The 25616-nt window shown below is 45.0% G+C and overlaps 1 protein-coding gene across 4 annotated transcripts in view; it reads left to right on the top strand.

Moving 5' to 3' along the window:
* The window catches only part of NFX1 (nuclear transcription factor, X-box binding 1), an 80464-nt gene extending 61640 nt beyond the window's left edge, over window positions 1–18824 (top strand). For 2 of the 4 annotated variants that reach the window (XM_024252262.3, XM_024252261.3), the window contains exons 17-24: window positions 402–475; window positions 1857–1958; window positions 2617–2658; window positions 11693–11791; window positions 12394–12460; window positions 14307–14452; window positions 15190–15294; window positions 17571–18824. In XM_024252262.3, the coding sequence (XP_024108030.2) occupies window positions 402–475; window positions 1857–1958; window positions 2617–2658; window positions 11693–11791; window positions 12394–12460; window positions 14307–14452; window positions 15190–15294; window positions 17571–17643 (708 nt within the window). In that variant the 3' untranslated portion in view covers window positions 17644–18824. Of the gene's footprint in view, window positions 1–401; window positions 476–1856; window positions 1959–2616; window positions 2659–11692; window positions 11792–12393; window positions 12998–14306; window positions 14453–15189; window positions 15295–17570 lie in introns of those variants that run through there. The other 2 variants (XR_008509548.2, XR_008509547.2) reach the window with 1 other exon arrangement.
* The last annotated feature ends 6792 nt before the right edge of the window (window positions 18825–25616 follow it).

Raw genomic sequence — 25616 nt, 5'->3', positions numbered from 1 at the left:
TTGTGGAGGGTGCTATGAGAGCAGGTAAATGGGAGGTTTAGCCTGGTCTAAAGGATCAAGTGTGGCCACCTTGAGGATGTGGAGTTGGCTAGGCCACAGTTGGGCCTAGGGCAAGTGTCTGTCTCTGATGGTAAAAACTTCATCCTAGGCCTGCCCCTTCAGCCAGGATTAAGAACAGAGGTGGTTTCCAAAAGGGGGCGTTGTGGACGGGGCAATTCTTTCCTAGCATGTCAACAACTGTGTCAGTTTGCATGTGTGGTTAGCTTCTTCCAGCTTGGAGAGTGGCCACCCACTGACTCTCTAGTCTCTGCTATGGTTTAAGAGAGGATTTAAGAGTGAAAACTGCTTTATTCACATGGTTCCAGTGTGCTAAAAGTCGTTCCATGTTCATCTGACTTCAGGTAGAGCTACAGTGTGAATGTGGACGAAGAAAAGAGATGGTGATTTGCTCTGAAGCATCTAGTACTTATCAAAGGTTAGTGTTACTTAAATGTTAACAACTGATGACCTAGGTGAAACAGATACATGTGTGTTGTTTTGTTTTTAAAGCTAGTCAAGTGAAGCAGTGGGAGTGGAGAAGAAACAAAGAAGTCTGTTACTGGTTGTGATCAGTTAGTTGTAAACACCACTGCACAGATACATGTGTTTATCATAGTATCCTTGCAACTTTTCTAAAAGCTGGAAAGGTTTTTTTGTTTGTTTTTTTGTTTGTTTTGTTTTGTTTTATTGAGAGGGGTCTCGCCCTGTTTCCCAGGCTGTTCTCCCACCTTGGCCTCCCAGAGTGCTGGGATCACAGGCGTGAGCCACTACACCTGGCTGGAAAGTTTCTTACATACATTTTAAAAAATCTGGTTTCTCTAGTTCAAAGAAAAAGTGCTGCTTTATGTACCTTTTCGTCCCTAACTTTAGTGTGTAAAATAACGTTGAAATTTCTCCGCTTCCTTCTTCCTCTTTCTCTTCTTCTCTCTTTTGGTCGTATTACGTTGTGAGATAAGAAGGGAAGATGTCCTGAAGTTAGGTGAATTGCTTTCACACCCTACCATTTGTCATTGGCACAGCCAGGGCCAAGCCCTGTGCTCCTCTGGTGTGAGGGTTTCTAATTGTTCTGTGAGGTATCTCTGCAGCCTCCTGAAGTCTTGGGACCTGTGTAGCCACATAGGGATCTGAGTGCTGAGATGGAGGTGTTAGAGAATGAATGGTTATATATATATATCTCTGGTTAGATGGGGAGAGGTGCCATGGATATAGGACTTTAAGAGGATGCACACATCAGATTGGCTGTGTTTGAATACCTACTAAGTGCCAAATGTTGCTCTAGGGGATACTGAGGGATTGAGTCACCTCATCGCTCCCCATGTAGCTGCTTTGAATATGATTGAAGAGATATGACATAAATATGTAGGTAGTTCATAGTAGCCGGGCTTCCAGGGCCACACCAGTTTTTATGTGATAGATTTGCTTTTTTTTTTTTTTTTTTGAAATGGCGTTTCGCTCTTGTTGCCCAGGCTAGAGTGCAATGGTGCAATCTCGGCTCACTGCAACCTCCACCTCCCAGGTTCAAGTGATTCTCCTGCTTCAGCCTCCTGAGTAGCGGGGATCACAGGCACCTGCTACCATGCCTGGCTAATTTTTTGTATTTTTAGTAGAGACGGGGTTTCACCATATTGGCCAGGCTGGTCATGAACTCCTGACCTCAGGTGATCCACCTGCCTCGGTTTCCCAAAGTGCTGGGATTACCGGCGTGAGCCACCACACCCGGCCTAGATTTGCTTTTAAAGAGGTCGCTGTATCCCAAGTATAAGGAGGTTCTTGTGAAACTGCAATGCCTCTTTTTCCCTTTCTTTTTTATATTTCAGAATAGCTGCAATTTCCATGGCCTCTAAGATAACAGACATGCAGCTTGGAGGTTCAGTGGAGATCAGCAAATTAATTACCAAAAAGGAGGTTCATCAAGCCAGGTAATTTTTAAAATGCATATATGTGCCTTCTTTCTTCAATTAGACTTCAATTAGAGGGCAGGGATTATTCATTTATCTCAATCCTTCATAGTAGAGCCTTGCATACACAATAAGTATTCAATAGACAATTTGACGTTGAGACATCCACTCCATCCCCAATGAATCCTACTCAGGAGATGGCTAAGACTAGAGGAGACGTTTCCAGGCCTCACAGTAACCGAAGGAAGCAGAGACCTATAGGTGTTTAGCTTAACCCATATGAGAATAGAGAACCCAGAGAGGTGGCTGTCTCTGGAGAGGGAGATCGGGCTGTTAAGAGGGGCACCTGTGGAGCATTTGGGGCTGAGGAGCCAGGGGACACTCTGAGGCCACTGGAGGACTCCTAGACCCCATAGCAGAGAGGCCATCCCACCTGTCCTTGAGAGGGACCTCATCCAGCCATTCCTGGATTGGGGTCCCTGGAGAAATGGTGTTTCTAGGGCAAGGTTACTAATGGAAACTGAAGAGCAGGTGGCCTCACAGGCTGCTTCCCGGCCTGGGGGAATGTTTTTTGGCAAGTCAGCTGTGCTTCCAGGTTGACTGAGACTTCCTTTTCTTGCTGGATAGGAGCTGTACAGCCTGTATTCTGACTTTAATTTTTTTTCATTTGCTTATCAAGGCTGGAGTGTGATGAGGAGTGTTCAGCCTTGGAAAGGAAAAAGTAAGTAGTTGCAGCTGCTTTTTTAATCTCCTTGCCCTTGAGCTCTGTGAAATTAATGGGAGGGAGCAACCCTTCAAACATCATTCACTCAGCCCTGCGCTGCATCTTTTACTGTTATCAAAGAGCAAGAGAAATGCCGTTACCAAGAATTGAATTGTCTTAAGGATAAACCACTCAGGTGATTTCAGCATATTGAGAAACATGAGCTGTGTGGTTTTGGGCATGATATAAATATCACATAACACAGCATACTTATTCAGGAACTGGCCAACTTCCTGACTCAGAGATAAGAGGTTTAAAACAATGTTTAATTAACTTTTCATTGAAGTTTAGCATACATGTTGAAGATTGGAAGTGTGCAGATCAGTGAATCGTCACTAAATGAATACAGTTGTGTAATCATTTGTGTCACTAAATGAATACAGTTGAGTATGGATACAGGTGAAAAGATAATTACCAGAACTGTCTCTTGCACTCTACATAAAGGTGAAACCTCTATCCTAACTTCTCTTTAGATTAGTTTTTGAACTTTATGTAAGCGATGAAATCATGTAGTTTGTATTATTTTTGTCTGGCTTCTTTCGTTACATTTTTGTGACATTCACTCCTGTTGTTGCATGTAGCAATGCTTTATTCATTTTTATTCCTGCATGATTTTTTTTGTATTACTATTCATTTACCCATTATACTGTTAATGGATATCTTTGTATTAACTGTTAGACTATTACAAATAAAACTGTTAAGAATTCTTTTTTTTTTTTTTTTTGAGATGGAGTTTTGCTCTTGTCGCCTAGGCTGGAGTGCAATGGCATGATCTTGGCTCACTGCCACCTCTGCCTCCCGGGTTCAAGCGATTCTCTTGCCTTAGCCTCCAGAGTAGTTGGCATTACAGGCGTGCACCACCATGCCCAGCTGATTTTTGTATTTTTAGTAGAAATGGGGTTTCACCATGTTGGCCAGGCTGGTCTCGAACTCCTGACCTCAGGTGATCCACCTGCCTCGACCTCCCAAAGTGTTGGGATTACAAGCGTGAACCACCATGCCCAGCCCAGAACATTCTTAAACTTGCTTTGCTCTATATTTCTGTACATTTCTGTTGGATATAAGCCAGAAGTAGAATTGCTGATTAATAGAGTTTATGTATGTTCAGCATTAGCAGATTCTGCCAGTGTCCAAAGTGATTGTCCCAAATTACACTCCCACCAGCAAAGAATAATTCCCATTGCTGTACATTTTTGTCAGCACTTGAAATTGTCACTTTTTAATTTTAGCCATTTTATAGATGTGTATAACAAGATGTCATTGAGCTTTTAATTTCTATTTTCCTGATGACTTAAGAGATTGAGCACCTTTTTTGTGGTTACTGGCCATTGGATAGCCTCATTTTTAAAGTGCCTGTAAAAGTCCTTTGCTTATTTTTTTGTGCTCTTTTTGTATTGATTAGTAGGAATTATTTATGTATTCTGAATATGAGTCCTTTGTTGGCTTTATGTATACATTGTGAGTACTTTGTTGCACTCTGTACCTTCATTTTTTACTCTCTTGATGCCTTTTTTTAATCCCAGAAGCTAAAGAACTCTTGTTGTCTTTTGATAAACAGAAATTTTTAATGTTAATATTATCCAGTTTATTTGATTTTCTTAATAAGCACTTTTCATGTCCTATTTAGAAAAATTTGTCTATCCTGAGGCAATGACAATATTCTGTTATTATCTAGAAAGTGTATTATTTTACCTTTCACATTTTAAATCTACAGTTGACCTGTACTGATTTTTTTGAGTATGGATAAGGAGAGTTTACAGATCAGCTTTTTTCCATGCGAATATCCATTTGACCAGTACCAAGATTGTCCTTTTCCCAGCACTCTGCAGTGCCGCCTCTGTCATAAATCACGTATAAGCCTGGGCAACTTGGCAAAACCTCATCTGTACAAAAAATAAAATAAAATTAGCCAGGTGTGGTGGTGCACACCTGTAGTCCCAGCTACTTGGGAGACTTGAGGTGGGAGGATTGCTTGAACCTGCAAGGTTGAGGCTACAGTGAGCCGTGATCACCAGTCTGGACTATACTCTTGGTGACAGAGTGAAACCCTGTCTCAAAAAAAAAACAAAAAAAATAAGCCGGGCATGATGGCTCACGCCTGTAATCCCAACACTTTGGGAAACTGAGGCGGGTGGATCACGAGGTCAGGAGATCGAGACCATCCTGGTAAAACCCCATCTCTACTAAAAATACAAAAAATTAGCCGGGCATGGTGGCGGGCGCTTGTAGTCTCAGCTACTCGGGAGGCTGAGGCAGGAGAATGGCATGAACCCAGGAGGCAGAGCTTGCAGTGAGCCGAGATGATGCCACTGCACTCCAGCCTGGGCGACAGTGTGAGACTCCGCATCAAAAAATAAATAAATAAATAAATAAATAAATAAATAAAAATATATCAAATATATATATATGTGAGTCTGTTTCTGAGCTCATCCTGTTCAACTGCACTAGTATCACACTGTCTTAATTATTGTGCCTTTATAACAAGTCTTAATATCTGGTAGTATATATCCTCAACCATGACTTTTCTTCAATATTGTCTTTGATTATTCTTTATTCTTAGCCCTTTACATTTCCACTTAATGTCTTTTTCATTTATTTATTTATTTATTGAGATAGGGTCTTGCTCTGTCACCCATGCTGGAATGTAGTGGCACAATCATAGTTCACTGCACCCTTGAACTCCTGGGCTCCAGGGATCCTCGTGCCTCAGCCTCCAAAATAGATAGGACTACAGGGTTTTACTATGTTGACCAGGGTGGTCTCAAACTTCTGGCTCAAGCGAACCTCCTGCCTTGGCCCCACAAAGTGCTGGGATTATAAGCATGAGCTACTGCACCCAGCCCATTTCCACTTATATTTCACAATTGGCTTATTATTATAATATATACCCAAGAAACCTGCTGGGATTTTGATTGAGTTGGTATTTAACTTGTAGGTCAATTTGGAATCTTTACAATATTAAATTTTCTAGTCCAAGAGGAAGGTGTATTCTGGCATTTCATGTCTTCTTTGATTTCTCTCAATGATACGTTATGGTTTTCTATATATAGATTTTGTATTCTTTCAGTAGATTTGTTTCTTGCTTTTTGATGCTGCTATAGATGGGTTTATTTTTCTTGTATTACTCGTAATTTTTTTTTTTTTTTTGAGACGGAGTCTTGCTCTGTTGCCCAGGCTGGAGTGCAATGGCGCGATCTCAGCTCACTGCAAGCTCCACCTCCCGGGTTCACGCCATTCTCCTGCCTCAGCCTCCTGAGTAGCTGGGACTACAGGCGCCCACCACTACACACGGCTAATTTTTTGTATTTTTAGTAGAGGCGGGGTTTCACCATGTTAGCCAGGACAGTCTCAAACTCCTGACCTCATGATCTGCCCACCTCAGCCTCCCAAAGTGCTGGGATTACAGGCATGAGCCACTGCGCCTGGCCAACTTTTAATTTTTTTTAAATTATTATTATTATTTAATGTGACAAGTGTTTTGTTTATTTTGTTTTTGACCAGGTTGACATCCTCAAGAAAAAATGCAAATTACAAGGATTTCATTTTAAAGCAAATGCTCATTTTAGAAATGTTTTACAGAAGATATTTATATGCTTCAGCAGGCATAAAAATATATCACAGATAAGGCAAAAAAATTCTATGAATGGCTTGATTTTTTTTTTTTTTTCTTTTTTTGATACAGAGTCTCACTCTGTCTCCCAGGCTGGATTGCAATGGCACAATTACAGCTCACTGCAGCCTCTACCTCCTGGGTTCAAGTGATCCTCCCACCTCACCTCCCAAGTAGCTGGAACTGCAAGTGCATGCCACCACACCCAGCTAATTTTTACATTTTTTTGTACCACAACCAGCTAATTTTTTTTTTTTTTTTTTTTTTTTTTGGTAGAGATGGCATCTCGCTATGTTGGCCAGGCTGGTCTCACATTCCTGGGCTCAAGCAATCCTCCTGCCTCAGCCTTCCAAAGTGCTGGGTTTACAGGCGTGAGCCACCACACCCGGCCTAAATTGGTATTTTCTAATTGCTTGTTGCTGGTATTTAGAAATACAATTGATATTTATTGACTTATTTAGCAACCTTGCTAAATTCACTTATTTCTGATATTGTAGATTATTTTGGATTTTGCATATACACAGTCGTGTCTTCTAATAATAGCAATTTTATTTATTTTCAATTCCTGTTATTTTTTCCTTTCTTTTTTCTTTTACCTTTTTTCCTTCTTTCCAATTCTTAACTTTTATTTCTTCTTCTTACCTCATTGTACTGGCTAGGGCCTTCAGTATATTGTTGAATGGAAGGTGGTAATGATAGATATTCCTTGGCTGGGCGCAGTGGCTCATGCCTGTAATCCCAGCACTTTGGGAGACTGAGGCGGGCGGATCACTTGAGGTCAAGAGTTCGAGACCAGCCTGGCCAACATGGTGAAACCGTGTCTCTACTAAAAATACAAAAATTGCCGGGCGTGGTGGCAGACGCCTGTAGTCCCAGCTACTCAGGAGGCTGAGGCAAGAGAATTGCTTGAACCCGGGAGGCAGAGGGTGCAGTGAGCCGAGATGGTGCCACCGCACTCCAGCCTAGGTGATAGAGCAAGACTCAGTCTCACCAAAAAAAATAGATATTCCTGACTAATCTTCCATCTTATGGGGAAAACTTTAAGTATTTCACCATTAAATATGATGTCTGCAGTAAGTTATTTGAGGATGCTCTATCAGATCAAGAGGCATTTATTCAATGACTGACAAACTTTCTGATTCTAGCAAAGATTGATTAAATTGAATAGCCCTGCAAAATGTTAATAATTGGAGAATTTAGGTGAGGGGTATATAGAAGTTTATTGTAATATTCTCATAACTTGTCTTTGAAATTTATTTAAGATAAAAAGTTAGACAAATGCAGACAAGGTATAGCCCTATTTTACCTTGAAGTTTGACTTTCAGCAATTTTAGTAGTACCTCTTTACGTATTAAGTGTGTAGAAGGTAATATGATGACTAGTAGTGCTGTCCAAATTTTCCTTGGTTTGACCCTTATGATAACTTTCTAGTGAGTGCCGTTCAAAACCCTTGCCCTTTAGGAACCGTCAGTCAGTGTTCTCAGCTGCAGAATGTAAATTAGGAGTCCTAGGTATTCAGAAATGCTATAGTGAATACACAGAAGGTCTCCAAACATGGAAATGTACTTTTGGTGGTTGAAAGACATATTCTATACTAGTTAGAGCCAGAGCTCTGGAGTCAGATTGTCTGGATTTGAATCCTGGCTTCACAAATCACTTAGCTGTGAGACCTTGGGCAAGTCACATATTGTCTGTAAGCCTTAGGTTTCTTAAAAATCTAGAAATGATGACAATAACAGTATTTACCTTCCAGAGTTGTTGTGAGGATTAATACATTAAAACTAAAAATGATACTCATAAATCTCTTGGCACAAGAGCTTGGTGCATAGTAGATACTCAGTAAATGTTACTGATTAAAACTGGCTATTTTTGAAAGCCTTTTGAATTTCTCCTCAATCTTGGTGATGACATAATGACCCTTACTGGATAGAGTCTTTCATAAATACACACAAACCTAAGATAAAAAAATGCAAATTTAAAGAAAAGTCCATCTAAAGTTATATCTATATATACACACACATATATACACGCATACACCTGTGGGTATATATATGTATGTGTGTATGCATGTGTGTATATCTCTATTGTAGAAATAAAAAACTAGCAGGCCAAATTCAGCCCACAGACAGGTTTTATTGGTGTTTAAATTTGAATTAGTGGCCAACTAACCAAAACATCAAAAGATCTTCCCCTACAAATTCTCTTGAAAATTTGAAGAGTAAGCCTCTTTTGAAAAATTGGAAATCTAGCAGTGTGAACCAGATTCTTGTGGGCACTAAGCTTGTAAGTGACTCCTGGTGCAGTGTAAATGAAAATTGTACTAAGTGCTAAGCAGAAATCTAGCTTTAAAAAAATAAAATAACTTGAATGTTGGTGAGATGCCATGAGATTCAGACACTGATGGCTAGGGCACAAAGTGGCATTTCTGGAGACCACTTACTCCACATTGATCAAGAGTCTTATGTCCACTTCATGTACCCCACAACTGGAAACATTTTCAAAGCTTTTTGCACAGAGATATTAATTGTGTCATATATAATATTGAGAAACTGAGGAACTATTAAAGAAACCTAAATGGGAAATGATTAAAATATGGGAACATAATTACAAGACTATGAGCCATGAAAACAGTTAAGTGTGAAAACAAAATAATAATATGAGAAATGCTAACAAGATAATGCTGGGGAGAGGCAAAGAAACAAGGTTTTTTAAATTTTTTAAATTTTTTTATTAAAAATGGTATATATTTATGGTAATACAGCATGATGTGTATGTATACATTGTGGAATGGCTAAATCAAGCTAATTAGCATATGCATTACCTCACATTCTTATTTTTGGGGGGTGAGACAATTTTGAATATAATAATGGCAGCTACTTAAAATTATAGAGAAAGGCCGGGCGCAGTGGCTCACACCCATAATCCCAGCACTTTGGGAGGTCGAGGCGGGTGGATCTCCTGAGGTCAGGAGTTCAAGACCAGCCTGGCCAACATGGTGAAACCCCATCTCTACAAAAGATACAAAAATTAGCTGGGCATGGTGGCGGGCGCCTGTAATCCCAGCTACTCGGGAGGCTGAGGCAGTAGAATCGCTTGAATCCAGGAGCGGAGGTTTCAGTGAACCGAGATCATGCCATTGTACTCCAGCCTGGGCCACAAGAGCAAGACTCCATCTCCAAATATATATATATATACATATACATAGAGAGAGAGAAACGTTATAGTGAAAAAAGGGGCCCGTTACAGCAGCTCATCCCCATAATCCCAGCATTTGGGTGGCTGAGGCCAGTGGATCGCTTGAGCTCAGGAGTTCAAGACCAGCCTGGGCAACATAGCAAAACCCTGTCTCTACAAAAAATACAAAAATTAGCCGGGCATGGTGGCACACTTGTAGTGCCAGCTACTGGAGAGGTTGAGGTAGGAGAATGGCTTAAGCCCAGGAGGTGGAAGTTACAGTGAGCTGAGATCATGCCACTGCACTCCAGCCTGGGCAACAAGAGCCAGACCCAGCCTCAAAAAAAAAACAATTAGAAAAAAGGGAACACTTACACACTCTTGGTGGGATTGTAAATTAGTATAGCCACTATGGAAAACAGTATGGAATTTCCTCACATTAAAAATAGAACTACCATATGATCTGGCAATCCTATTACTTGGTATCTCTACAGAGGAAATCAAATCTGTAGAGATACCTGTACTCTCACATTTGTTGCAGCACTATTTACAATAGCCAAGATATGAAATCAACTGAAGTGGCCAACATGGCTGAATGGATAAAGAAAATGGGGTATATATACAGAATGGAATACTATTTGGCCATAGAAAAAATGAAACCCTGTCATTTGCAACAACATGGATGGACCTGGAGGACATCATGTTAAGTGAAATAAGCCAGACACAGAAAGACAGATACCACACGATCTCACTCATATGTAGAATATTTAAAAAATAATATAGAAGCAGAGAGTAGAACAGTGTTATCTGACTGAGAAGGGGGACAGGATGGAAAGGGGAGGATGAGGAGAGGTTGGTCAGTGGATACAAAGTTACAAATAGATGGTAGTAATAAGTTCCGGTGGTTGGTTGGTTTGTTTGTTTGTTTGTTTGTTTTGAGAAGGAGTTTTGCTCTTGTTGTCCAGGCTGTAGTGCAATGGCGCTATCTCAGCTCGCTGCAAGCTCTGCCTCCCGGGTTCAAGCGATTCTCCTGCCCCAGCCTCCTGAGTAGCTGGGATTACAGGCATACACCACCACACCTGACTAATTTTTGTATTTTTAGTAGAGACGAGGTTTCTCCATGTTGGTCAGGCTGGTCTTGAGCTCCTGGCTTCAGGTGATCCGCCCACCTTGGCCTCCCAAAGTGCTGGGATTACAGGCGTGAGCCACTGTGCCCAGCCTAAGTTCTGGTGTTCTATGGCACAATGGGGTGATGGTGGTTACCGGTAAGGTGTAGTATTTTACAAAATAGCTAGAAAAGAGGCTTCTGTGTATTCTCACCACAGTGAAATAATGAGGGCATCAGGTGATGAATATGCCTAATACACTGATTTGGTCATTATACAACATAGTATATATGTACTGAGACATCAAACTGTGCTTCATAAATATGAAGCAATGACAATGGGTCAATAAAAATAAAATAAGAAATGTGTTATTTATTATTATTATTATTATTTTTAGACAGATTCTCACTGTGTCGCCCAGGCTGGAGTGCAGTGGCGAAATCTCGGTTCACTGCAACCTCTTTCTCCTGGGTTCAAGTGATTCTCATGCCTCAGCCTCCTAGCAGCTAGGATTACAGGCACGTGCCACCACACCCGGCTAATTTTTGTATTTTTAGTAGAGACAGGGTTTCACCATGTTGACGAGGCTGGTCTCAAACTCCTGGCCTCAAGTGATCCACCTACCTTGGCCTCCCAGAGTCCTAGGATTACAGGTGTGAGCCACCGCACCCAGCCAAGAAATGTATAAAAATGAAGTGTATATGTTAATGGAATTCTTTACTTTTCAGATTTCTATATTAATTTTAACATTTGTATGTCTATTTTATGTACCTTATCTTTAAACAAAGCCTCAGAGAAAGTCATCCCCCATTGACCATTCTCAGTGATCCCACACCCCCAAACTCCTCTTCCCCAAATAATCTAAGTCCCCAGTGTTCAGCCTATGACTTGCTCAGATCCTTATAGATCTGTTTTATTTTCTTTTATGAAGACAATACCACCTCATGTCCCAAGTTGTTGTTATTCTCTCCTTAATAATCCAGTTTACCAAAATAGAGATAAATAATGTGTAAAGAATTTAGGATATAGTAGGCACTCAGGGTTACTGTAAGATAGTTTCCCTCCCACTCCTTTTATTTGCATACCTCTCTCTCCCTTTCAGGAGATTAGCAGAGGCATTTCATATCAGTGAGGATTCTGATCCCTTCAATATACGTTCTTCAGGGTCAAAATTCAGTGATAGCTTGAAAGAAGATGCCAGGTATGTAACTTGTTACCTGCTTTCTTAATTGAGGCTTGTCAGAGTGTTTGGTCTTTTGAGATGTCATAACTAATATGTACTCCTCCTGTGATTAAGCCAGTTCAAGTTTGTTTGTTTATCTATTGTAAGAGATTATGTGCTGTATAATAAATATCCTCTTGGTTTCTTGAAACTGTCCCCTTAAAGAACTGAACTTGGGGTGAGGTTGAGATAAGAGTTTGGGTGTGGCAATGGTAAGAGTTTGGGCCTCCCAAGGGCTGGACTAGACTAAATTGGAGGATCTCTGGGCTTCATTCCACCTCTGTCCACCCCAGTCTCACATTCACATGCATTCTCACTTGGAGCTATAACAGCTCTTATTTTTCTCCTGGAGTGCCTGGCCCTCCAGTGGCTATTTCTCCTTTCATCTTCTCATTTCTTATATTTTTCTCTTTTGTTCTTTCTTCCGTCACAGTCATCCTTCTGTTTTCTGACAATTCCCGATCTCTGCAGTTTTTCTGCCAGCATTGTCTATTGTCTCCGCTTTACAGGGAGAGGATGGGTGAAAGGGGTTCTCAGAAGGGCAGAGACAGACAGAGTTCACTGGTGATTTCTCATTTCAGGAAGGACTTAAAGTTTGTCAGTGACGTTGAGAAGGAAATGGAAACCCTCGTGGAGGCCGTGAATAAGGTTGAAGTCGAAACATCCCACTGGACATTTCTCTAAGGCCAGCTTGATGAAAAAAAAAAAAGCAATCAAGTCCTGGAAACACTGTCAACCTAGAGTAGTTGTAGGAAAAAGTCACAACTTCTTTGAGGATCCTTATCTTTCTCAAAACACAGCCATTATAACATCTGTGGAAGCCTGTCCTGGTTCAGGACAGTTGACTGCAGAAAAGATCTACAGTCGGCCAGGCGTGTTGTCTCATGCCTGTAATCCCAGCACTTTGGGAGGCCAAGGCAGGCAGATCACTTGAGGTCAGGAGTTCTAGATCAGCTTGGCCAACATGGCGAAACCCTGTCTCTACTAAAAATATAAAAATTAGCTGGGTGTGGTGGCGGGCACCTGTTATTCCAGCTACTTGCAAAGCTGAGGCAGGAGAATTCCTTGAACCCGGGAGGTGGAGGTTGCTGTGAGCTGAGATTCTGCCACTGCACTCCAGCCTGGGCAACAAGAGTGAAACTCCATCTCAAAAAGAAAGAAAGAAAGAAAGATCTGCAGTCAGCTGTAAGTAAATACCAGGCAAGGTGGCTCACACCTGTAATCCCAGCACTTCGGGAGGCTGAGGCAGCAGGCGGATCACTTGAGTCCAGGAGTTCACGATCAGCCTGGGCAACGTGGCAAAACCCTCTCTACAAAAAATAAAAAATTAGCCAGGTGTGGTGGTGCACACCTGTAATCCCAGCTACTCAGGGGGCTGAGGCAGGAGGATTGCTTAAGCCCGGGAGGTCAAGCCTGCAGTAAGCTGAGGTTGAGTCACTGTACTCCAGCTTGGATCTCCAGCTTGAGATCCTGTCTGAAAAAAAAAAGAAAAAGAAAATAAAAATGCTGGCCAAGTGCCTAAGAATGGATGAAGAAACTCTGGGTGAGGGAGCTCAATAGTGATAGTTGAGTGACTGTGTGGGACACTTAGGAAGACACTCTAGCCCCTCAGATCTTTGAAGGGCTATTGTATGCTAGGAAAGCCCACTGTTCTTTATAATTCCAAAGGCAGGAATGTCCCCTTTGGGAAGGATGAAAGTTGGATGACTACAGCTGGAGAGCAGTGGGATAGACTCCTTCGGAAGAGGGAGACCCCTGTCCTGGAGGCGGCCAGGGATGTCACGGAGGTAGCTTTAAGTGAAAAAGTCTTGAGTTTAGTCAGAAGCCCCCAGTGCTGCATTGGCTCCCTCCCACTTCCATCAGAGGGGACGGTGAGTAAGGACAAGATGGCTGCTTTAGCCCCTGTATCTAATGCTGGTGGTTTTCCTTCCCAGTCTCCTTACCCTCTTCCCATTCCCCTCCTTTCCTCCCTTCTGTTACCACTTCCCAGCAGAATATTAACATGAAGGAGAAAATGGAATGCATTGTTCCTCTCCTAATTAAGAAACCCAAACAGATGCGTTTCTCTGATTGTGTGTCTGTATCTGAATACTCATGATTTTTAAAGTAGAACATACTTTTAAAGGAAATAATATTTTCTTGTTTTGTAAGTCTTTAATTTATTTAGTCATTTTTGGGGAATATCACCCACTCCCCAGTTATGGAACCCATCAGGAAGAACCATTATGCTGTCTACCTAAGTCGCAGTTCACTTACCCTTTGTCCCTAACCCTGTCCAGCTGCTACTGTTGTGGCTCACGGAGTAGGTGAAAGAAGTGCATCAATGCCCATCTTCCCAAACCCCTCCAGGCTTGCTTGGCAGTTAGTCAAATGCTCTGTGCTGTGGGCCTCTAAAATCACCTCTTAGTGATCCTTGCAATTCTTGTGTTGTGAGTTGTAAGCATTTTGTTTTCAGGATGATATGATCAATCAGTCATCTTTTTCCTCAATACAGGGAAAGAATAGTAAGAAAAGCCACAGCTTCCCTCCCATGAACAGAGACCACCGCCGGATCATCCATGACCTGGCCCAAGTTTATGGCCTGGAGAGCGTGAGCTATGACAGTGAACCGAAGCGCAATGTGGTGGTCACTGCCATCAGGTAGGTCAATCCCACTGTCAGAGGAAGAACTCCTAAGCAGGGCAAACTGGACCCAAGAAGCAGGGTCTGTCAATATTTGTCTTTCTTACTACCACTCTCCCTCTTGGAAAAGTAGAAGGAAAATCTGCTTCTCTGGCACTTCCCAGATAATCTAAAGGTCTGAGCCAAAGAGCAAAACCTATGCCTCGACCCACAGGGCAGATGCACTCAAAATGCACAAGTGTCACATCTGCCTACAGTCATAGCAGATGCTGGAAGCAGCATTTCTTCAGGCAAGGGGGCCTGCCCATCATATCTGCTCTTTTCTCCTTCTGTCTCCTGTTCCTGTCTGTCCTCTCCTTGGCTCTGTCCTCTTGGCATGGGGAAAACAGAAAGAATGCTGGACTCTGGTTCGAGGCACCCCCTCGGAATGGTGTTTTGCCATCATAGGAAACTGAAGCAATAATGTGACCAGGAGGGGACAGGGAGGACCTAGGATCACTCTCAGAACCTGGGAATAGGAAGAACTTCCCAATGAAGAAAACAAGTCTGACATGAAGCAAGCCACGGTCCTGGCATAGGTGGGTGGAAGGGACAGGGGGTTAAATGCAGGTGGCCATGCCTGAGAGCAGACAGTTCATACCAGAGAGTGCTCAGTAGTGTCATAGTGCCAAAATCAAGGGCTGAGTTTCTAGCTTTCTGTCCATCTCCACAAACAATTCTCACTTTTCAATGCTTGGTGTTTTGACTTTTATCAGGGGGAAGTCCGTTTGTCCTCCTACCACGCTGACAGGTGTGCTAGAAAGGGAAATGCAGGCACGGCCTCCACCACCGATTCCTCATCACAGACATCAGTCAGACAAGTAAGATTCTCCAGCTGCTTTCCAAGGGGACCTCTCTGTCCAGAAAAGCCAGCAGGGGCTGAATTGTCCTGAGCTGCACCAGCCATTGGTGGCCTCCTCAGGCCTGGCCTTGGGGTACCGTGTTCAGATATGTAATGTTTAGTTAGGGTATCAGACACATTTGTTCCCACCAGAGGGGTCCTAAGTTTGTTGTTTGTAGTGCTCTATTCTAGAGAGAACAGTCACTGGACATAATTTCCATGGCGTAGATGGTGACACTGGGAAGTGGATTCAGTCTGTCATACCAGATGGTTTAAGACTGAAACATCGTGTAGTTAGGAATAGTTACTCTGGGCCGGGCGCGGTGGCTCACGCCTGTAATCCCAGCACTTTGGGAGGCCAAGGCGGGTGGATCACTTGAGGTCAGGAGTTCGAGACCAGCCTGGCCAACAAGGTGAAAACCCATCTCTACTAAAAATACAAAAAAGTAGCCTGGTGTGGTGGCGGGCACCTGTAAACACAGCTACTTGGGAGACTGAGGCAACAGAATCAGTTGAACCTGGGAGACAGAGGTTGCAGTGAGCCGAGATCGCACCACTGCGCTCCACCCTGGGCGACAGAGAGACAGACTCCGTCTCAAAAAAAAAAAGAATAGTTACTCTGAAGATGGAAGTGGGTGTGGGGGTGAGAATTGCCGGTGATGGGGGTGGATAGTACTTTCTTGTTTTGCTCTGTCTACTTCTATATGGTTTGAATAATTTTTATAACAAACATATTCATGATTTAAAGAGAAAAGAAAACCAAGTTGGCAAGGGGCAAGTCTGCCAGATGTTTTCTCAGACAGGAGCAGGGAAGGAGCTCTGAGAGTTGGGGAACTGTTGGGCTTTATTTGGAGAAACCAGAATTGTGGCCTGAAACCAACTTTAGAGCACTTAGTCATAGCCCCAGTTGTCCCAGTTGTTTGTCACTTGTCAGGGAGAGGAAGGGAAGGCAGGATGGTGCTCCTTCTCTGCTGCCCTACTGTAACCAAGGCAGTGGGGCTAAAAGTTACTTCAAAGCCCAGAAGGAGAGGGGTGCCTACTCCTGTTCTGGCTTTCCACAGACAAGTCCTAGCAGCACCTGCTCTGTGATTCCTGCACAAAACCTCTGGAAGGGTGGTTAGGGCAGTTTACAAGGTCACCATGAAGGTCACAGCACTTAGTGTTCCTGTGGGACTGGACAAGAAGACAGCTAGGTGTTGCCCATTGAGCTCACACTCAGCCAAGAGCATCCTGGTCCCCAGGACCAGCCCCTCGCCACTCCTAGGAGCCAGGTGTCCTAGGTTCTGGTCAGCACAGTCTGCAAATCCATATGGGCGGTCACTTTGGAAACATGAGGGGTTTTCTCAGAAACTGCCAGAGTCGGGTCCAGTCCTGCTTAGACACAACCATGTGGAGTTATTGGCCCGTTTATCCCATGCTATCTTTTTTTTTTTTTTTGAGATGGAGTCTCGCTCTGCCGCCCAGGCTGGAGTGCGGTGGTGCGATCTCGGCTCACTGCAAGCTCCGCCTCCCAGGTTCACGCCATTCTCCTGCCTCAGCCTCCTGAGTAGCTGGGACTACAGGCGCCTGCCACCACGCCCGGCTAATTTTTTGTATTTTTAGTAGAAACGGGGTTTCACCATGTGTTAGGATGGTCTCAATCTCCTGACCTCGTGATCCACCCACCTCGGCCTCCCAAAGTGCTGAGATTACAGGCGTGAGCCACCGCGCCTGGCCATCCCATGCTATCTTTTTAAAAACCCTTTGCTTGCTTTATTTTTGTATAAAATTCTATTATGGAAACATTTTAGAGTAGAGAGAATAGTATTACTATCATAAATGCCCATGTGCCCATTACCAAATTTCAAAATCACCAGCTCATGTTTGTCCCACTATCAACACTTCACAAGTGAGATGCTCGCTTGGCTTAAGCTGTTAACTGAGAATTTATTGAACTGTGAAGGCAGAGTAAAATAATCACCATGTATGAAATCCTGTAAATAGATTGTGAAAGGGTATCTCTAAACTGTAAAGTGTAGAGAATTTACCTCACAGAATAAAATTCCCCAGGTAATATGTAAATCTAGAAGGAAACACAAAAGTTAAAAAAAATTTTCACAAAGGGCAGAAGGAAAAAAGTAAGACTAAAATAAAAATAAAATAAAATAAATGTTTAAGCTTCACAAATGGTAAATCAGCTGATCCTTAACTTTCTGAAGTCCTGTATCTGTTTCCCCCAAAGAAGAAAAGACTGATCATTCTTTGTTTGTTTTTCAGGAATCCTGGGAGCAGTAATTTACAGAAAATAACCAAGGAGCCAATAATTGACTATTTTGACGTCCAGGACTAAGAAGATCACGATGCACTTAGATAAAAGAATGATTAGGTGTAGTGGAGACTTATTTGCCAGCAGATAAATCATGCCTGTTCCCCTCTGCCTGGCAGAATCACAGTCTCACATACTGTCTTGTACTGACACATCCAAAGCATGAGTGTGTCAGAAATCCCTTGTCTATTCCTGTCTGTATAAAGTGTTTCATTATGACCAGATCTCTGATTGTATGGTCACGAGGTATGCAATCATGTATTCAAAGAGGCTCTTCACACCATCACTGTGATTGCTCTGAGAGTTGGGGGACTATTGGGCTTTATTTGGACAAACCAAACTTTTAGCCTGAAACCAACTTTATGCCACTAAGTCATAGCCTCAGTTGTCCCAGTTATTTGTCCTCCTGAAAATGCCTGAAACATCAGACAGACATTGCTTGCTTTACCCAAACTGATCAAAATCTTTAGGAGCACAAATGAATTTCTTAGTCTGAAATACCAAATAATGACTTGGTATACCATATCTGGAATCACACATGTTATCTTAAACCCAGCCATCATACCTAAGTCTTTTGCCAAAACCTCTCATAGGTATATCTAGCTGAACTTATTTTGGCATTTCCCAATGTGATCAGTTCTAGACCTAGAAGGGGGTCAGGCTGCTTTACAGAATTCTATTTCCTTAAGCCCCTGGCACTTCTCATACCACATCACTGAACCTGTTCAGTAACAATCAGTTTGGCCGTCCCCCATGATGGTAGGAAATACAGAGAGCAAGTTCTTCTGCCAGGTTCACACTGTGGTCTCTGAACTGACCAGTATATCCCTAACTCCTCTTTGATAAAGAAAGAGTCTCAAATGGACAACTGTCCTGTGTTGCTTTCCCTAGGCCTTCAGCAGCCATATTGGCTCTCCCTGCCTCTGAGCTCTGGACTCTGTTTGAATATGCCAAGTAGTATATGGACAGTCCAGGGCTTATGCCCAGCAGCCCACTGGAGGCATTCTTCAGGCTCCTTTAAGGCAGGTGCATTGATAGTTCCATTAGTGTGACCCTTGCATTGGCACTCCTCCAGCCTGGAGGCCAGGCTTCCAGCAACTTCCTTCTGCCCCAGAGTAAGCCACGAGCCCCAGAGCAGTAGCAGGAGACTTGAGAAGTAGAGTGACGAAAACAAGCACTTAATTAAATTACAAAATATAACTTTATAGGGCTGCCTTTTGGTGTTTTCATTTTTTTATTTCTTTTCATTTTTTTCCTCAATCCTCCTCCTTCTGTAGCAGGGCTGTCCTTTGGTCCTTACCCGGTCTGCATCGAAAGGGATCAGGTACAGCAGCAGGAACAGGCGACTGGAGGGAAGTGACACAAAACAAAACCACCTCTCTCTGGACCCATGTAGTGCAGGTCAGTGGCCCCACACACAACAGGAAGCCCATGAGCATCTGTTACCTCTTTCAAGCAGTGGGTTCAGTGGGTTCAGTACGTGTGAGAGTATCTCAGAATCAGCAAAAGGCAGGAGACCTGACTTCAGATTCTAGCTGTGCCACATAACTTGCTGCTTGAGGCAATGAAAGTTTCACTGACCTCATTAGGGTTATGAAGATTAAAGGAGTAATATACGTGGAGGCACCTGATCCTCAAAGTTCTAAAAATGATATTTAGTATCTAGAAAATATGTACACATCTTCATAATACTAGCCAGGTAAAAGGTGTGGAATGCTAACCAGGCCTCTTCTGGTGAATATTTGCATGCCACCCTGTGCCAGCCTTGCGCCAGGGCTGTGGGAGGCAGGTGCAGCCTGGTTTCATACATTCAGTGATCCAGGGAGGACACATGTGAACAGATGCTCTCAGTGGAATTGGCTTCGTACATTCAGTGATCCAGGGAGGACACATGTGAACAGATGCTGTCAGTGGAATTGGCTTCGTACATTCAGTGATCCAGGGAGGACACATGTGAACAGATGCTCTCAGTGGAATTGGCTGGTCTGCCACCAATAGGTCATTAATCGGTTATTAAAAGCGGAAGAGTCCTAAGAGGAATATTTTGTGAAGTTGCGGTAGAAATGGGTTAGCTCTGGGGATCAGAGCAGGACACGTGTGGGAAAGTGAAACAGGAGGAAGCATTTGAGCTGAGGCTTGAGATGGTAGACTGCCATTTGGAGGAGGAAAGAGGCCCATGCCGAGACAAGGTAAACAGCAGGAGACAGGGCTGGGGGAATCGTTGAGGAAGGGTTGTCCAGAGCAGGCAGACAACTAGGAGGACAGGTGATGAGGCTGGAGAGGTGGACAGGGGTCAGCTCGTGGAGAGCCACAGGGAGTGACAAGAATTGTAAGCAGAGTGGCATGGCCAGATTTAGGATCTAGACCAGGATTCAGCAATGTTTTGTGAAAAAAGATCAGATAGTAAATGTTGTAGACTGTGAGACTTACAGTTTCTGTTGCAGCTGTCCAACCCCGCCATCGTAGTGTGAAAGCAGCCATAGACAATATGTAAATGAAAGAGTAAAGCTCTGTTCTAATGCTTTATTTGTGCACACTGAAATAATTTCATATGATTTTTATGTCACAAAATATTCTTTTGACTTGTTTCCCCAACCATTTATAAACATAAAAACCATTCTTAGCTCATGAGTTGTGCAAAAACAGGCAGCAGGCTAGATTTGACCAGGGACTTTATTTTACCCACCCTGTTCTGGGGCAGTCCCTCAGGCAGAAGAGTATAGAAGGGATTGGAGGGCTACTTGGAGGCAAGAAGCTCAGCCAGGAAGCTGCAGAAGTGATCCGGGTGAGAGAAAATGAGGGTGATGGGGGTTGGCACTGCAAAGAGGGAAGAGCTTCAGATCAGGGAGGTAGGATTGGATGCCAGAGGTTAGCGGGAGAACTAGCCCCCCTCAAATCACCAAGGGGACCCCAGATCTCCTCAGCAAGGGGAAGCTGCTGCTTGTAGCTTTGGTGGATTCCTCACTGAGCAGTGGCACTGGACAAGAGTGTACAGGAGCATGCGCTAGAGGGAAAGACCCCTGTGCCTCCACCACCCCATGCATGGAGGGAGGGTACCAGGACCCCAAGCTGTTGCTCCCTGAGAATCAGGTGGTAACTTCTCTCCCTGCTCCCATACTGTCTTTCAGCAGGAGAGTTTTTATGGGCTAGAGCTTTCCAGCGACCAAATTCTTCTTTCTGAAATATCCTCTGGCTTGTTTGGCAGGGCCGGCTGCTCTCAATAGTGTTACCTGCCTGGCATGCAATAGTGGGTGTGTGCGGGACTGTGGAGATGAAAGCAGGCCCTCCTAATTGCAGGTCTGTTGGCCACAGCCCTAGATCCTGTCTTGGAGAGGCCAGAGAAGGTGGCAGGGGAGGAGGAGGAGGAGTGTCAGTCTTGAGGGAGGGGGAGGGGCAAAGACTCGCTCACTGAGTCCTATAGATTAAGGTTTGGGGGAGAATCCCTCCTGTGTAGTGCTGGCCTTCTTTCTTTATGCCTGAAAGCCTGGAGACCTTGTTCCCTAAGGAGAACCTGCTGATGTGCCTCCTCTTCTAAAATCGGGGAGGGGCAGCCAGGCCAGCTCCTTCACCATGGCAGACCTGCCTTCCTCATTAGCCTTCCTCACACACAAACATTGGAAGTTCAGCCTCCCTAACTTCCCACATGGCCTCAACACAGATGTCCCGTACCATTGCCCATGGCTCAAGGATCCCCAAGGGCTTCTCTAGGCCATGTCAGTCCCTCAGCCTACAAAGGCCACGCCCAGAAGGAACAGGTTCTCTGGGGTCACACTGCCACACTAGAAACATCCTGTACCAGGAGGGGGCTGAGTCCTCAGGACAAGGGGAGCTGTTTTTCTTCCTGGCTTCCCCAAACACACCTCAGTGGGAAGTCCTTCCCAGCGTCCCAGGCTCCCCTCAGCCCAGGCTTTGCAGGGTCATTCTTCATAATGCACAGCCTTCTGGAAGAGCTATTTGCAGAGAATCCAGCTGGACAGCTAGGATGTCTGTGTTGCTGCCTCAACTCACTCTGTCCCTGGGCAGTTTGGGCATCAGTTTCTGCATCTGTCAGGTGAGATAATGGTTCCTGCTCATGTGCTTCCCAGAGCCGTCCTGAGGGTGGTGGGTAGACAATGAGGGTCAGAGATCAGGAGAGTCTCCCAGTGCCACGTGGCATCTCAGCACAGTCAAACCTCTGGAGCCCATACCTGGTCCGGCTCTCAGAGAATAGCTCTTGGGGAAGAGGGAAAGGAACAGAGCCGTAGTCAAGCTGCCCAGAAAAGGGCCAAGGTTTTGGTCAACCCCACTGACACTCCCCTCACTGGCTTCAAGCTTGACACATCAGTGAGGGAGTTGAAAGTCCTCATATGCTCACATTTTCCCAAGAACCTTTTTTAACAGTAGGTAACGGCTATTGAGCACTTAATATGTGCTGAGCACCACAGCCATCTCTTACTCCTCAAAGCCCCATGAAACCAGCATGGTGGCACACATCTCAGCTACTCAAGAGGCTGAGGCAGGAGAATCGCTTGAACCCAGAAGTTGTGTGAGCCCAGGAGGCTACAGTGAGCCATGTTTGCACCACTGCACTGCAACCTGGATGAGAGAGCAAGACCCTGCCTCCAAAAAAACAAAGGCCAGGTGCAGTAGTTCAGGCCTGTAATCCCAACACTTTGGGAGGCTGAGGCAGGAGGGGAATCACTGGAGCCCAGAAGTTCAAGACCAGCCTGGGCAGCAAAGTGAGACCCCATCTCTACAAAAAGTACAAAAATTAGCCAGGTGTGGTGGCATGCACCTGTAGTCCCAACTACTCGGGAGGCTGAGGTGGGAGGATTGCTTGAGCCCAGGAGTTTGAGGCTGCAGTGAGCCAAGGTTGTGTCACTGCACGCCAGCCTACACAACAGAGAGAGATGTCTCAAAAAAAAAAAAAAAAAATCCCCATGAAGTATGTATTCTTATTATCCTCATTTTACTAGAGGGGAAACTAAAGATCAGAGAAGTTAGGTCACTTGCCCAAGATCACTCAGCAAACAACCAGTGATCTGAAATTCCTCTCAGGTCTGTGTCCTTGACAAGAGCTGTGTGAATTGCCCCTGAAACTGTCTTAAAACTGCCTTGGAATTGGGGCATTTGTACAGCTCCTCTTGGAGTTCCTGGGGCAGAGTGGCCCAGGTCAGTCCAAGGGGGAGGGAAGTTTACACATGTCCCAAAGCAGGAAACACCGGTTAATCCCCAACTCCTGCTCTAGAAGACAGGGCTTTTTCTCCAGTGGCCACTAGGGTGCAGTATGTATCCCTAAACCCGGAGCCTGGGGGTGGGGTGGAGGAACGCTTACACTTTGCCTCAGGAAAGCTCTCTTTATTTAAAACTCTTCAGTAGAGTTTATAAGCAATATTTTCAAAATTTGTCACATTTTCATTTTTTTAATATTATTTTCTCTCTGCTAGTTGATATACACAGTATGGGCACCAGGGAAAAAAACAACGCACACAGATATTGAAAGTTCGGAAGGCAATTCAAGGCAGAGAGGGAAAGCCCTTGCAAAGGCTCTGAGGTGGCAGTGCGCTATACAACTTGAAGGAACAGCAAGGCCGTCAGGCTGTAGGGGAGTGATTGATGGGGGAAGTAGCAGGGCTCAGAACAGTAACAAAGGGAACCTGATAGGGTGGGCCTTTGTAGACCATGGGAAGGTTTCAGGCAAAGGAGTGAATGATGAAGCTAGCTTTTGTTGTTACTGTTGTTGTTTTTGAGACTAGTCTCGCTCTGTCCCCCAGACTGGAGTGCAATGGTGTGATCTTGGCTCACTGCAACCTCCGCCTCCTGGGTTCCAGGGATTCTCCTGTGTCAGCCTCCCGAGTAGCTGAGATTACAGGCGTGCACCACCACGCCCGGCTAGTTTTGTGTTTTTAGTAGAGACTAGGTTTCACCATGTTGGCCATTCTGGTCTCAACCTCATGACCTCAGGTAATCTGCCTGCCTTGTCTTCCCAAAGTGCTGGGATTACAGGTGTGAGCCACCGCACCCAGCCCCCTAGCTCATTTTTTAAAGGGTAATGCCAGCTGCTGTACTGAGACTAGACCACAGGGCTGAGTGGTAACAAGGGAAGAGGCTGGAAGACCAGAAGGCCCCTGCTATAGTCTGAAAGAGGCAGCATTGGCTGGAACCAAGGTAACAGTGCTGTAGTGGTGAGAAGTGGCTGGATTCTGGATACATTTTGTAGATTAACACCTATAGCTTTTGCCGACAGCTGGGATGTGGGGTGTGAGAGTGAGCGAAGAGTCAGGGATGACTTTAAAGTTTTTGGCCCTGCCTGGCCGCCCCGTCTGGGAGGTGAGGAGCGCCTCTGCCCGGCCGCCCCGTCTGGGAAGTGAGGAGCGCCTCTGTCCGGCCGCCACCCCGTCTGGGAAGTGAGGAGCGCCTCTGTCCGGCCGCCACCCCGTCTGGGAAGCGAGGAGCGCCTCTGCCTGGCCGCCCCGTCTGGGAAGTGAGGAGCGCCTCTGCCCGGCCGCCCTGTCTGGGAGGTGAGGAGCGCCTCTGCCTGGCTGCCAACCCGTCTGGGAGGAAGTGAGGAGCGCCTCTGTCCGGCCGCCACCCCGTCTGGGAGGTGAGGAGCGCCTCTACCCAGCCGCCCCGCCCGGGAAGTGAGGAGCGCCTCTGCCCAGCCGCTCATCGTCTGGGAGGTGAGGAGCGCCTCTGCCCGGCCACCCCGTCTGGGAGGTGAGGAGGACGTCTGCCTGGCCGCCCCGTCTGGGAAGTGAGGAGCGCCTCTGCCTGGCTGCCACCCCATCTGGGAGGAAGTGAGGAGCGCCTCTGCCCGGCCGCCCCATCTGGGATGTGAGGAGCACCTCTGCCCGGCCGCCCGTCTGGGAGGTGAGGAGCGCCTCTGCCTGGCTGCCACCCCGTCTGGGAGGTGAGGAGCGCCTCTGCCCGGCCACCCTGTCTGGGAGGTGAGGAGCGCCTCTGCCCGGCCGCCCTGTCTGGGAGGTGTACCCAACAGCTCCGAAGAGACAGTGACCATCGGGAGTGGGCCATGAGGACGATGGCGGTTTTGTTGAAAAGAAGGGGGGGAAGTGTGGGAAAAAGAAAGGAGAGATCAGATTGTTGCTGTGTCTGTGTAGAAAGAGGTGGGCATAGGAGACTCCATTTTGTTCTGACTAGGAGAAATTCTTCTGCCTTGGGATGCTGTTGATCTATGGCCTTGCCCCCAGCCCCGTGCTCTCTGAAACATGTGCTGTGTCAACTCAGGGTTAAATGGATTAAGGGCGGTGCAAGATGTGCTTTGTTAAACAGATGCTTGAAGGCAGCATGCTCTTTAAGAGTCATCACCACTCCCTAATCTCAAGTACCCAGGGGCACAAACACTGCAGAAGGCCACAGGGACCTCTGCCTAGGAAAACCAGAGACCTTTGTTCATGTGTTTATCTGCTGACCTTTTCTCCACTATTATCCTATGACCCTGCCATATCCCCCTCTCCGAGAAACACCCAAGAATGATCAATAAATACAATTTAAAAAAAAGAAAAAGAAAAAGAAAAAAAAATTGGTAAAAGACATCTGTAGATAACATTCAGTTGGGTTTCTTTTGACATTTGAAAGAGAGTTTTAGTTACGTGAATATATGTAAGGCAAAAAATAATTCATTAATTTAAAATGAGAATAAAGTAATATAATAAATGTGAGAACACTTTGATACAAATAAAAAAAAAAAAAGTTTTTGGCCTGAACAATTGGAAGACTGAGTTTGCTGTTTACTGAGATAGGAAAGCGTGTGGGAGGAGCGGGCTTGGGGATGAAAATCTGTCCAGTAGGCAGTTGTGCGTGGGAGTCTGAAGTCTGGAGACAGGACTGGGCTGGAAATCTAATTTGGGGAGCTGTTAATGGCACCTATAATGGTATTTAAAGGCTGGTGAAACCATGTAGGGAAGGAGGGTGAAAGAGAAGATGTCCACAGACAACTGTGCTCTGGGCAAACCCTCATCCTGAAGGCAGGAAGCTGAGAACAGGGAAAGAGTTAGAGA

The sequence above is a fragment of the Pongo abelii genome, chromosome 13, assembly GCF_028885655.2.
Source record: "Pongo abelii isolate AG06213 chromosome 13, NHGRI_mPonAbe1-v2.0_pri, whole genome shotgun sequence".
In the NCBI taxonomy this organism is placed as follows: domain Eukaryota; kingdom Metazoa; phylum Chordata; class Mammalia; order Primates; family Hominidae; genus Pongo; species Pongo abelii.
The sequence above is the reverse complement of the archived record's forward strand: the minus strand, read 5'-3'. Positions and strand labels throughout refer to the sequence as shown.